This window comes from Mus caroli, chromosome 7, assembly GCF_900094665.2.
Source record: "Mus caroli chromosome 7, CAROLI_EIJ_v1.1, whole genome shotgun sequence".
NCBI lineage: Eukaryota > Metazoa > Chordata > Mammalia > Rodentia > Muridae > Mus > Mus caroli.
This window is the reverse complement of record NC_034576.1, coordinates 141752232-141766095: the sequence shown is the minus strand read 5'-3', so window position 1 is coordinate 141766095 and position 13864 is coordinate 141752232. Positions and strand designations below refer to the sequence as shown.

At 49.5% G+C, this 13864-nt stretch overlaps 1 protein-coding gene across 2 annotated transcripts in view; it reads left to right on the top strand.

The window, feature by feature from the left end:
- The first annotated feature begins 1440 nt into the window (after positions 1-1440).
- Positions 1441-13864, top strand: part of Cfap46 (cilia and flagella associated protein 46) — an 84355-nt gene continuing 71931 nt past the window's right edge. Inside the window, exons 1-10 of one of the 2 annotated variants that reach the window (XM_029480136.1) lie at positions 1441-1614; positions 1845-1946; positions 2198-2322; positions 2528-2659; positions 3120-3184; positions 5994-6158; positions 6983-7106; positions 7581-7675; positions 8453-8563; positions 10910-11009. In XM_029480136.1, coding sequence (XP_029335996.1) covers positions 1898-1946; positions 2198-2322; positions 2528-2659; positions 3120-3184; positions 5994-6158; positions 6983-7106; positions 7581-7675; positions 8453-8563; positions 10910-11009 — 966 coding nt within the window. In that variant the 5' untranslated portion in view covers positions 1441-1614; positions 1845-1897. Of the gene's footprint in view, positions 1615-1843; positions 1947-2197; positions 2323-2527; positions 2660-3119; positions 3185-5993; positions 6159-6982; positions 7107-7580; positions 7676-8452; positions 8564-10909; positions 11010-13864 lie in introns of those variants that run through there. The other variant, XM_021167336.2, reaches the window with a different exon arrangement.

The window sequence follows — 13864 nt, the reverse complement described above, 5'->3', positions numbered from 1 at the left end:
ACACACACACCAGATGCCCACTGTTCCACATTGCCAGAACTCATCATGGATTGTTGCCTGCAGGGTCATTCTTTATTGCTGTCAATTTCTTTATTGAGGTCTTTGTTGGCTATCTGGGTCATTGAGCCTTGGGCTATCTTGAACAAAGCAGCCATGAACTAACTTCCTCTCCCTCTCCCTCCCCTTCCTCCCTCCCTCCCTCTCTCCCTCTCTCTCTCTCTCTCTCTCTCACCCTTTTCTCCCTCTCCTCCTTCCCCCTCCCTCCCTCCCTTGGTCCCTAGGACTTCAAAGGGTACTCATTATAAGAGGAGAATTTCTGGGTCATGAGTCAAGTACATGCCTCAGTTTACTTAGAGCTCCCAGTTTTCCGGTGATTGTCACTTTATCCCCACCAGCTGTGTGGCACATGCAGCTGTTTGTCCCCACCAGGACCGCTATCATCAGGCTTCTTGATTTTAGTTGCACTAATGGGTTTGAATGTGGGAGGCATTTCTTTGTGTTGTTTCTCTGATTACTGGCAACGGTGATGGCTGCACTCATTCCCTGCTCACTGGGTAGTCAAGTAGCTCACGTTGCCAAGTGTCTATCCAAGTCTTTGGCATCTTCTAAAACTTGTCTGTGATTTATCCATTGAACTCTTATATAATCTAGACACAGGTCTTGTATTAGATTTTATTATGAATGTTTTCTTCTAACCTGTAGTCTACCTTTTCATTTTCCTAACAGCTTCTTTCAAAAGATCAGAAGACTCTACTTCTGAGGAAAGATTTTTATCTGTTTCTCCCTCTGTAGTTTTTCCGTTTGCGCCTTCTAAGGTCTCACGGGCTCATGTGCTGACTCATAGTCCCAGCAGGTGGCGCTATTTTGAGAGGTTCGGTATTCTTTAAGAGGTGGTGTCTGGCTAGAGGAAGTAGGTCACTGGGGGCGTGGCCTTGGGGACTGCGGCTTTTTCCCTTAGATCTTGTATACACATTTGTCCTGCACGCCGTTCTAAACGCTCATTTAGGATACTAGAGTCAGCTTTGTCTTTGCCTATACGCCTGCTAACCTGCTGCCCACCTGCTGCCCCGGGGATCTCCATCATTGCCCACCGACCATTGCTCCTCAGCTGATGAAGCGCAGCTCCTCCTGCAGCTCCGAGCTCTGCCCCAGCTTGGACCTCCTAGACTACCATGTCTTAATGGAAGTCATCTCTAAGAGTGGTCCTCGAACAAGGGCTCTAGAGCGTTTGTGGCGTCCCCCCCCCACCCCAACCCCCGCATCCTTCCTGATCCTAGAACTGCTCTAATTCCAAGGCTTCTGGCCCAGCCAGCAGCTACAGGCGGGTCTACTCAGTCTTCACTCCTCAGATCCCTTAGATAATGTCACACTTGTAGACCCGCCACAGGTGGCCCTTGAAGATAGAAAGGGGTACGCTTTCTGAGGCTGGCAACTTCCCTGTCCGACTGGTACCCAGCAGCCCACCTTCCTGCTCTGGTAGGCATCTTCTGTTAGATCTTTTTCCTGCATCCGTCCAGCCCGTGCTCACCCGGAGCAGGGAGGTTTTGTGGAGTTCCCTTGTCTTTCTCTGCCGCAACAGAGCAGGACACAGAAACATGGGTGGATGGATGGGAGGTGAGCGCAGCCTGGCAAGGAAAGTGAAGAAAGCATGGTATGGGTGCCCTGGGTGCCAGTTCAACACTCAAGAGTTCTTGACCTGGCCTCACTCGGTGTCTGTCAGTCCCGCCCCGCCTGCTTCTTGCCTACTTCCCCGCTCCCTTCCCCTCCCTACTCGCAGCGTCACGGACCCCTCAAGTGTAGCCCCGCCCTGAGCTCCCGCGTCCTTGGTCTGGGCCCGTCTCTAGGCAACCGCTACTGGTCCAGCAGTGGAGCTGTCTAGCTGAGGGCCTCCAGGGCCATGGACCTGATCATAACGCAGGAACTGGCCCGTGCCCGGAATCAACAAGGTGGGTCTCACTCTAGCTTTGCTGATAGGAACCCCTTGACCTAAGTAGAGTGGCACATAAGTCCGTGTTGCGATGCGTTGGATACAATTGTTGAACCCTGGCCTAGTCGCTGAGTGGGGATGGTTGAGAGCAGCCTGGCCAGGAATTCAGACCCATGTTTCTGTGCCAGAGGAAGGCTCTTCCAGGGACTGTGGACTGTGTCTCTCTGACATACCTGTGCTGGGCCCCTCTGCTGATCCTCTGCCCGATAGATGCAACTGCCCTGCGAAGAGCTTATGAACTGATCAAGTCTGCAAACCTGGGAAAGTCGGAGCTTGACCCCACAGAGAGCTTCAGCCCCGACCTGTTTGTGCTGTGTGCAGAGCAAGCACTCAAGGTAAAGCCCTAGACCTGGCTGTCACTGGCACACAATGAACCTGTCCCCACCTTCACATCCTTGGGTGTAAACGACACAGGGGAGGGTGGGTGGGACACTTGATGAGTGTTGTGGGTATGGAAATGATCAAGCTAGCCTCATCAGTGACCCGAAGCTCTTCATCCTGTGCATCTTCCTTCCTCTTCCTGGCTTCAATCTTCTACAGATGAAAGAGCCTGAGATGAGCGAAGACTGCATCCAGATGTACTTCAAAGTGAAGGCGCCAGTCACTCAGTTTCTGGGCCGAGCACACCTGTGCAGGGCCCAGCTTTGTGCCCCACAGTCAGAGGAAAACGTGGTAAGACCACCCCTCTTCACTTCTCACACCACCTCCAGGGATGGCAGCAAGGCAGGTCTTAGAGAAGCTTTAAAGCAAAATGGGGCTGAGGAACCAGAGTCTCCTTCACAGTGATGCAAAAAAACCATCGGCAGTTCCCATTTGTGCTTTTCTCTCCGCTCAGTACTCGCCAGGTGCCTGACATGAGTCCATATCACCTCCCACCTCTGCAAGGGGGTGCTATAACCTTTCTGTCTTCTCTCCCCCAAAGCCCTTCCTGAGCTGGGCAGAGTGGCATGTGGGAGAGTCTGGAACCCACAGGCACAGCCAGCTGTGGTTGCTCAAGGGTCTCTGCTGTACCCGGACTGTGCATAAGCTGGGGTGAAAACCAGTTTGCATTGGATGCCAGGAATGAAGATGAGCAGCAGTGGGTGCTGGGGTGGCTAGTTGGCTCACCTGGGTATTCTTTGTGCTGTCTTAGGAAGAATTTGAAAATTGCGTGACACAGTACATGAAGGCCATAAACTTTGCAAAAGGAGAACCGAGGTAGGTGTGCTGAACTGTCTGTCTGCGTCTACTTGATGGCATAAGACTCTGGTGCCCACCGAAGCAAGCGATGTCATTTCTCTTTCTGACATCCATCCCTTCTCCTTTCTGTTTTGTGCTTGTAATGAAGCTATGACACAGGCTTGTCTTACTAGCTGGGAGGGCCAGCCATGCCCATGCAGACTTCCTAGGCTGTGCTTGCTCAGGGCTCACTGAGATTTGTAGATGGCTCTCAAAGTCTTTTCTCGGTGGCCTCCTTCCCAACCTGTCCCCCAGAACTCCTTGTTCCTAGCTTTTGGGTCTCTCTGAAGGGAGAAGGGCACGCTGTCAAGTTCTGTGCAGACTGTGGTCCGCTGGCCCTGAGCCAAGGCTTCCTGGCTGCAGCCACGACTCTAGCACAGCTTTTTAGATGGTGGTTGTCTTTTTTTTTCCCTACCCAAACCCAAATTCGATTGTTGAAATTGTTAAGTTGGCATACACTGGCATTGGCACATATGCAATGGGACCCAACATTAGCAGTGGCTTTTGCTCATCCTGCACGTGCCCACTGCTCATTGTTTGATATCCTTCTCAAGTTACCAAATGCATAGGCACAAGGGTCCAAGGTGCAGCCCTATAGGTCTGGATGAGCAACCCCAGCACCCACTGCTGCCCCCTCCCTCCAAGAGTCAGGAGCCAGTGCTACACCAGAGATCTTAGCACAGTGAATGTTCTCAAATAGATCCATCCAGTTCCTAGCCATGTCCCACTGCAAGGGTCTTGGAGACAGTTACTAACAACTGTCTCCATCTAAAAAGCTATGCTATAGCAGCCCTATTTATAATAGCCAGAAGCTGGAAAGAACCCAGATGTCCCTCAACAGAGGAATGGATACAGAAATTATGGTACATTTACACAATGGAGTACTACTCAGCTATTAAAAAGAATGAATTTATGAAATTCCTAGCCAAATGAATGGACCTGGAGGGCATCATCTTGAGTGAAATAACACAATCACAAAAGAACTCACACAATATGTATTCACTGATAAGTGGATATTAGCCCAAAACTTAGGATACCCAAGATATAAGATACAATTTGATAAACGCATGAAACTCAAGAAGAATGAAGACCAAAGTGTGGACACTGTGCACCTTCTTAGAATTGGGAACAAAACACCCAGGGAAGGAGTTACAGAGACAAAGTTCGTAGCTGTGATGAAAGGATGGACCATTTAGAGACTGCCGTATCCAGGGATCCATCCCATAATCAGCTTCTAAACGCTGACACCATTGCATACACTAGCAAGATTTTGCTGAAAGGACCCAAATATAGCTGTCTCTTGTGAGACGATGCCGGGGCCTAGCAAACACAGGAGTGGATGTTCATAGTCAGCTATTGGATGTATCACAGGGCNCCCAATGGAGAAGCTAGAGAAAGTACCCAAGGAGCTAAAGGGATCTGCAACCCTATTGTTGGAACAACATGATGTACTAACCAGAACCCCGGAGCTCTTGTCTCTAGCTGCATATGTATCGAAAGATGGCCTAGTCGGCCATCAATGGAAAGAGAGGCCCATTGGACTTGCAAACTTTATATGCCCCAATATAGTGGAATGCCAGGGCCAAAAGAATGGGAATGGGTGGGTAGGGAAGTGGGGGGGCGCTATGGGGGACTTTTGGGATAGCATTGGAAATGTAATTGAGGAAAATATGTAATAAAAATCAAAAAAAAATAAAAAAATAAAAAGCTATGCTAGAGTCGTGGCTGTAGCCAGGAAGCCTTGGCTCAGGGCCAGTGAACCACAGTCTGCACAGAAGAACTCGACAGCGTGCCCTTCTCCCTTCAGAGAGACCCAAAAGCTAGGAACAAGGAGTTCTGGGGGACAGGTTGGGAAGGAGGCCACCGAGAAAACACTTTGAGAGTCATCTACAAATCTCAGTGAGCCCTGAGCAAGCACAGCATAGGAAGTCTGCATGGGCATGGCTGGCCCTCCCAGCTAGTAAGACAAGCCTGTGTTACTGGGAAAGGGCTGTCGGAGTGACTGCATCATGGTGCTGATGCAGATTGGTGAGGAGTACCCTAAACTGTCTCCAAGCAGAACAAGGAGACAGTTATAAATGGGCCCAACAGGTGACTGGGAATCACTGGTCCGGCAGTTGGCCACTTGGTTTCTCTCCCTCCTTCCTGGATAATGAGCAGCAGTGACCTGTCCAGTGACCAACCAGTAATAGAATGTCAAGCCTGTCCACTCCAAAAGCAGCTTTATAGTAAGAAAGTGCCCTGTGTGACTCCCTCAGGTGATGACCTGCCACTCAGAGGAAGATGCTGGGAGGTAGCTCTCATACATCTTCAATACCCTTCTCAAGAGCTTATGATCAGACTTGGAATTTGTCCTACAGTCCTTCACTTCCACCGCAACACACTCATCTGTCTGACTGACCATCTTTTGCCTAGTCAGCTCCTGGCTGATTCTTGGACTTCTTCCAGGTCACAGTCAGATGCCACCTCCTCCAGGAAGCCTTCCATGTTCTTTCCTTTCTTGCTTCTGACTGTATTTTCATAGTGTGTGGTTAGTTGTGGAATGACTGAACCTAGTCCAGCCATGTCATCACCACTGTGAGTGAGACAGCCATTACTCGTGTGGGAAAGGACTGTCGGGGTGGCTCTGCATCCTGGTGCTGATGCAGATTGGTGAGGAGTACCCTAAATGAGGTGCCTGCATCTGATGGTGATTGGACACACCTTCACTCCTCTCCGGAATGGGTCCAGGAACCAGGATACCCCCAGCCCTGTGCCTCCAACATTCTGATTTCTACTCCCTACCCAGGTATTACTTCTTGGTGTTCAATGCTTCTGTTCTCTACTGGCGCATGGTGCGGCCATTCCTCAAGCCTGGATATCACCACCTTGTGATTCCTAGCCTCTCCCAAATCATCACTGTGTTAAATCAGACAGAAGAGGAGGACAAGGAGTGGCGGGCAGAGCTGATGATGTGAGTGGGGTGGCAGCCCTAACAGCCCTGATGAGTCCCTTATTATGATTCACATAGACCTCTCTCTCTCTTCCAAGGTAGGGCTTGGGTTTCTGACTTGTCAGCAGGTTCTTCCTAGAAATCTATGGGTATTGCAACAGGCCTTAAAGACACATTGGGATTCAAAGCAAAGGAAATAATGACACAGCCCTTACTCCTGGTCCATGCTTCTTAAAACATTAGTGTAGTGGGGTTTTGTTGTGGGTTTGGTTTTGGTAGGCACTTTGGCAAATAGCTATGCCAATATAAGCGTCACACCTGGGTCCCCAGATGCCTGTGCATGGGAGCTCTGGGCTGCCTGAAAGCCACAGACTATCAGCAAATGCCTGGTTGCTGTGCCAGCGACACCTATAGAGGGGATCTCTCACAGGTTTTGTGAGGATCTTGCTACAAGCAAGAGACCAGGTGGATTTTGTCAATGTGAATTCCAGCATCAAAGATGCCAGTTCAAGTCCAGACCACAGCCTACCGGCTTGGGTACCTGCTTGTGGCCGTTTGGAAAAACTCTAAGAGGAAGTTGATGTAAATGAGATGTTCCTTCAAAGTATCGGCTGGAAATGTTCTTAATTAAAGTGCTGATAGCTGTCTGTGCCGTCAGCAGGAATTTCTCCCACTCCTGCTGGCTTTGCACTGAGCGGTGGATCCTGGAGTGTCCTGAGCTTCCCCGGGAAGCTTCTGAAAGTTTGCAAACTACAGAGTTTGCCAAAGCCTGGGGGCCTGGTTACTGGAGATTTGCAACAAGAGAGCTCTGAGAATGCTAAAGTCTGTTGTTTTCTGATGTCCAGAGAACTTCTTGAATGTTACCTGCAAGCCGGAAGAAAGGAGGATGCTACCAAGTTCTGCTTGACAGCAGCGCCATTCATCAGAACCCAGGTGCCCCACAAGTACCGGCAGATGTTCTCAACCATGGTAAATGGACACTTTGACAAGAGAGGCAATAACTTAGCTTTGTTAAAAGTCATTTTCCAGAAACTATGCGCAAAACAGTAATAATCCCACTTACAGAGGAAGGCAGGAGCTTACACATATATGGACAAAGCAAAAACAGTGAAAAGAACGGGCAAACCCTCCTGTGTGAAAAAGCAACATCTGTTCATTACTATGCTTAAATAATCCTGTAATAGCATCAACTTTTTAAAACACTAACAGAGAATTTATGAAACTAAGTATTTACTATAGCACCATGTCTCAAGTGTCTACAACTTGGTGATTTGTATATTTAAGAATCAGCTGAGGTTACATATGAAAATGTATAGAACTTAATTATTGAGAGTTTGCCTTAGTTTCAAATACTAAATTTACGGGAGGGGTTAAATAATATCTGGACACAACATCTGAGTCCTCCTTTGAATGCAGAGTAACATTCGGTTGCTTTCCCAACAGGTTCGTTATGAAGTATTGGATGATCATATGTTGAGGGAAGACAAGCAGCAATCCATTATACTCTCCATCACTTACCACATCAATTCGCTGAAAGCGTAAGTGGTTGGGAAGGCTGAGCTTCTCGGGCTGGGATCAGGACACTGTCTGCCCCCCTGGGATGCCCACTGTCAGTAGGAGAGCCCTAGGGCTGCGAGGATTTCCCTAGAGGTGGCTCTGGTGGATTCTGTGGGGGAGAATCTAAAGTAAGCCTCATCTGCCACACCCCACCCCATCTGCCACACCCCACCCCATCTGCCACACCCCACCAGTAGGGAGTGGGGTGCAAGGAAGCCACTAATGAAGTAGTCAGAGTCCCAGCCAGGGAAGAGAGAGTTGCCAGGTGAGGCATGAGGTAGACCATGAGGGAGATCCCAGGGCGAGTGAGGTGACCACAGGATGTCCACTCCTAAGGTGAGCGAGGAGACTGCAGTATTTTGAGGTTGAGGGGAACTCCTTACTTCAGGGACCTCGCGGCAATAATACTGAGATACCGAGACTTTCGGTCTCCGGTCCTATAGCGAAGTGAAGATAAGGGCCAAAGTGTTCCAGGGCAGGGGATCCTAGGGACAGAGCTGGCTCTGCAGATGAGCCCTTGCACACTCTCCTGGAGTTTCCCTGCAGTGACATAAGAAAAGGAGCATTGCCTGCAGAGAGGGGGTCTAAGGAGGTAGGAAACTTTGCCCGGGAAATGAGACACGAAGAAGGAAGGGATGTTTTAAGACCTCCATTCCATAAGAAGCATGGGTTGGCTCATTGATTTCAGTCTTCCTTGAGAATCTTTTTTTTTTTTAAAACAAATATGGCAGGCTACTTAGCATTTACATCGATTCTAGGAAATTGGATAAAAATAACTTGCCGGAAAACATGGAGCAAATCCTGAGGAAAGTGTACAGAGATTTAAGTCAGTACCATCACCAACACGACCCTACCATCAGAGAAGAAAAGTAAGTGTGGCTCCCCTCTATGTGTACACACAGAGACACCTACACGGTCACCATACAAAATATGAAAACAGACAACCAGACCCTTGCAACGACCAGCCCCACATAGGGGAGGGTTTGCTACAGTCTCCTTGGTAATATCGTCCTGAGGTTTGCACCATCTGTGTACTGCACTGGGATGTGGCCCTCCGTATCTGACCTTGGAAAAAAATCAAATTTAACTTCTAAGCACAGTCATTTCAGCTTGCCACGGTGTGTCCGGTACGCCTCGGTAGCTACACAGAGGAAACGCATTGGTCTGAGTGCTTTCCAGGGGCTCATTTTAGCCCCAAGATCTCTGGCCTTTCCGAACACTGGTGGAGCTGTGAGGGGTTCTGGGCTGGCTTCTAAAGGGAGAGCAGGGCGCCGAAGCAGAGGTGAAGTTTTGGAATGTTCTCTCACAGAGGTGGAGGGAGTTTGTCTCTCACCCCCAGTGGCTGTCTGTCTACCACACCACCATGAGAACTTTGCATGCATTTGAGATGATGGAATTGCGATTGCCCCCACATGTTGGCTTTGACTTCTGAGTCTCTCATCGCCAGTGGGGTTCAACCGTCACCTAAGTTTGGGGTCTGGGACTACCTCCTACAAGTATGAGCACTGTTTTCTTTGCTGGCTCCATGTTCCTGTCTTTCACCTGACTTTTAAAAATAGGGTATATGCCCACTGAGCAGCTGGCCGTAAGGGCTTTCCTGTATCGAGACCTGAGCCCTTCTGCTCTGTTATATTTACAGATTCTCCAGGTGACCAGTTAAGCTTTCCTAAGGTTTCATATACAGAAATGCCGTACTTAACACAAAAAATAATGTGAGCTAACATTCATTCCCACCAGTCCTGAGCCTGGTGCAGTCTTTGGTCCTTTACATGTGTGAACTCGGCTACTCAGTGGAACCTAGGAGTGGGCGAGTGGATGCTCAGAGGAGCTCACTGCTCTCAGCCACCTGACTAATGGTTCCTCGATCATGTACCTCAGACAGGATTCCTACAGTGACCTGAGGAGGAGATCATCTCCAGGGCTCTGCTCCTGTGTGAACTTCTAGTTGAAAGACACAGGAACGTGTCCTCCAGGACCCATTGTGTATAGAAGGACCCCAGAACTGTTTTAGCTCTTTATAAAATCCATACTCTACTGCTCCTCGGCTGCAGCCATAGTTGCCCGGGACACCCTGTAAGCAACCTAAGCTGCCTTCTAACGGATATAGAACCCTTCCCCACAACCCAGAGAGCCTCAGAGCCTCCTGACACTACAGGGTCATACTGGAATATCTTCATTTGGCCTTCTATTTCTGGAATTCTGACTGGGGGTGGAGGTGGGGGGGGGGACTGTAATATTTGTTTGAAACCAAAATGGTTCAGGGACCAGCTATTTACTCTTTCCCGAGTTCCTTCTTCTTGACTGGCAGGCCCAGAGCTCAGGTGAAGCAAGGAGACAAAAGTCCTGAGGCCATGCCTTGGCTGTGCAGAGCCTAAGGAGAGAAGGGTGGGCAGCCAAAAGATCCTCTTTTCCTGCAGCTGCCCCTCATCTGGAACAGCTCAAGAGCAAAGAAAGGGAAGATAGTGGCCATACCCATAGTGACTTTGACTATGTGGACGTGTCTCTCACATTACAAAGGCAGAGAGATGCTCAGTCTATCCCCACCCCCCACCCCCGGGATGGCTGCCAGTATCTGGAGACACTTAGTGGTCACTGCTAGGGATGTTGCTGGAGCCTAGTGGGAGGAAATCAGGGATGCAGGAGGAGGAGAGAATGATGGGAAGCAGGAGGAGGAGAGGGTGCTGGGATGCAGGAGGAGGAGAGGATGATGGGATGCAGAAGGCCCAAGGTTGAGTCCAGGAAGCTCCAGCCTGTTTCTTGGAGTATAGCCTAGCATAAATCTTAAAAATGGACAGTTTCCTCTATCAATTTGTTCTTTTCCAAAGTTGTTTGTCTATCACATGTCCCTGCATTTTAATACATGTTTAACATCACCCACTGAGACTCAGATTGGTGATGGTGAATGTATTGGTGACATCCCATATGCCTGTCCCAGGGAGGAAGAGTCTGTGCCGTGTCTTCCCTGCAAGGCAACTATGTAGGGAGTTTGTGGTGACCCAGTGTCCCCATGGCCTGGAGACCTGGATAGGGATAGTGTGTCTAGTAGGGACAGATGCAACATTGTGGAGAGCTCTGGGTCCTACAACAGCTAGAGGGCAGGACCAGCATAACAGGTCTGTAGCTCCTGCCATTGTCACAAGTGGCACAAGGCTGACATTGCCAAACAAGTGAATGCCTACCTTGTGCTGAGCCAGGGCCTGTTTCTTTCCTCCCAGAACCCTTTTGCTTTTTGAATTGGGCCGCCTGTGTCTGACTTTGAAAAATGAGTCAATAGCCAGTGACTGCCTCCAATACCTGAAGAAAATGGAAACCGAAGTGAGTGAGTTAAGGTTGGCCTGGGGTGGTGGCTACAGGGGGCGGCTCATAGGACTATGGTCCCTGGGCTGAAAAAGAAAGTGTTGGTAGGAAAGGCCTGGCATCTTCAGCCTGTGCCTACTGCAGACGTGTGCCAGCCATTGCTGCTGATCTACACCTGTGTCTTTCCTTCCACCTTTGTCACTGGCTCTGGCCTATGTAGCCACCGCTGTCCCACCAATTCAGGGAAGGGCTATGTAATACTCACAGTAGTAACAATATGCCCCATGCCCCCTGACCCCTGGACTTTTAAATCATACTTATTTTTTTTTCTTATTTCAAAAAGGACTACTGTAGAGATTTTGTATCTAAACCAATCTGTTAGCAATCGGAGCTTCTTCAGTAACCTGGTTTACCAAGGAGCTGTCAGTGTAAAAGTTTTTTATGCTTATGACAATATTGACATCCAGGGGAAGCTTGAGAGCACACACGTTGACAGGAGCAAGCAGCTACCTATCCACAAGCCTCTCTAGCACCTGCTGAAGCAGCCTCCAACCAACACGCCAAGGAGACCTGTGGTCTTCCTGGCTCCACCTCGCCGCGCCGAAGCTGTGGTCTCTTGGTAGTGAGCCTCGGCTGCTTGCCCTGGGTATCTTTAACTCAGAGGCAGGGGAGGGTTGAGGGTACTGTGCCTCTGAGTCCACGCACCCTATCTTCTCCTCAGTGATCTGTTGGAGGCCTCCACCTCTGTGAGTCTAAGGCGTGTCATATCCTACATGCACACTTGAAGGAGATATATTTGTATTTTCACATAAGCGCACTGGTGTCAGTAAGCTCTCCAAGTTTTTACATCTTGTTTTCTGCTCGCTCTGTTGTGATTTCCTCTGGGAAAACACCTCTGTTCTTTACCTGGATGTCTCAGTTTGGCAAAGAAGGTCTGTCCTTCGTTACATGCCTTGGTGTGAGTTCAGGGAAGACTGGCTATCCTTTGCTAGTAAAGTGCCTCAGGTCTTCCTTAGAAGTGTGCTTCACCATGCATTCCTTGTCCATCTTCCCTGCTGGGGTGCAGCCTTCTTGGACACTAGGGCTTCCTCCCCACTATGCCCCTACTTCCTGGTATAGAACCTGCTGCCTACGAGGTGGTCAGAAAATGTCTCTATCCTACTGAAGATGGCCAGCTTTCAGGCCTGCAGCAACTTGTGTGGCCAGCAGGAACCTGAGGCCAGGAGTCAAAGAACCAGGCCACTTTTTTTTCCCATTTTTTTATTAGATATTTTCTTCATTTACATTTCAAATGTTATTCCGAAAGTCCCCTATACCCGCCCCCCACCCTGCTCCCCAACCCACCCACTCCTGCTTCCTGGCCCCTGTACTGGGACATATGATCTTCGCAAGACCAAGGGCCTCTCCTCCCATTGATAGCCAACTAGGCCTTCCTCTGCTACATATGGAACTAGAGACATAGTTCTGTGGGGTACTGGTTAGTTCATATTGTTGTTCCTCCTATAGGATTGCCAACCCCTTTAGCTCCTTGGTTACTTTCTCTAGCTCTTTAGGGGTCCTGTGTTCCATCCAATAGATGACTGTGAGCATCCACTTCTGTATTTGCCAGGCACTGGCAGAGCCTCACAAGAGATAGCTATATCAGGGTCCTGTCAGCAAAATCTTGCTGGCATATGCAATAGTGTCTGGGTTTGGTGGTTGTATATGGGATGGGTCCCCGGGTGGGGCAGTCTCTGGATGGTCATTCCTTCAGTCTCTACTCCACACTTTGTCTCTGTAACTCCCTCCATGGGTGTTTTGTTCCCCATTCTAAGAAGGAACGAAGTATCCACATTTTGGTCTTCCTTCTTGAGTTTCATGTGTTTAGTAAATGAACCAGGCCACTTTCAAGGTCAGCATGAAGACACATCCCAGAAGGAAGAAGCACTGAGACCAAACACCTGGCACACAAACCAAAAGTAAAACCACAATTCGGTCCAGATTGTCCAGGAGCGAGTGAGCTTTACAGGGCATAAAGCAGCGAAGGGAGGCAGCAATGGGGGTCCACCGTGTGGTCCAAACAGCAGAGATGCAGCAACGTTGTCCTCAAGTCCAAAGCACCTAAAAAACAAACAACATACGGGAAACTACAACCGTCAAGGCACCGGAGGGCAGATGAGGAGGGAAAGTCCAGTGCTATTTCACTGCCAGTGAGAGACTCAGGCAAGGCCTGGTGCATCAGCCTGGTGGTGGGGGTGCAGTGGGGAGGAGTCAGCTGCAGGTCACAGGGCAGGGGGTAAGTAGGAGGAGTGAGAGGCACACAGGAAAGCTGCTGTGATCCCTTAGCTGAGCATTGACAAGCACACGCACTCTAGGACAGCATTCACGTTGGGGAAGCAGTTCACTTGGGGAAGTAAGGCCGTAGAGATCTCCGCAGACAGCCTGGGTAGGAATAGCTCCTGCCCTCTTCAGCCAGAGAACCAGACACTGGATCCCCAGGTTGAAAGCTCAGGAGTGTAGAGCAGAGTCAAGGGTCATCCCCAATATACCATACCCTGATTATATGTAGTGATGCTTAAGAACAGGACTGAAGAACTGAGCTATGATGAGACAAATGCAGGTGTGAACTCACAGTGGTAGGTGTGAACTCACAGTGGTAGGTGTGAACTCACGGTATGGACTCACAATAGCTGTGACTGTGTGCCCACGACCTGCACAAGATCAAGCCAGACAAAAATCCCTGTGCAGATCCTGGAGGGGTTCATGAGGCCCAACCTAGCTGGGGAACCATTGGCACTTGATGTCTGTTGGGAAGAGAGTCAGTTTTCTTCAGGAATGCAGCCCCTAGGGGGCTATACTCCAGTATACCTAAGCACATACTAGAGAACTAAGTA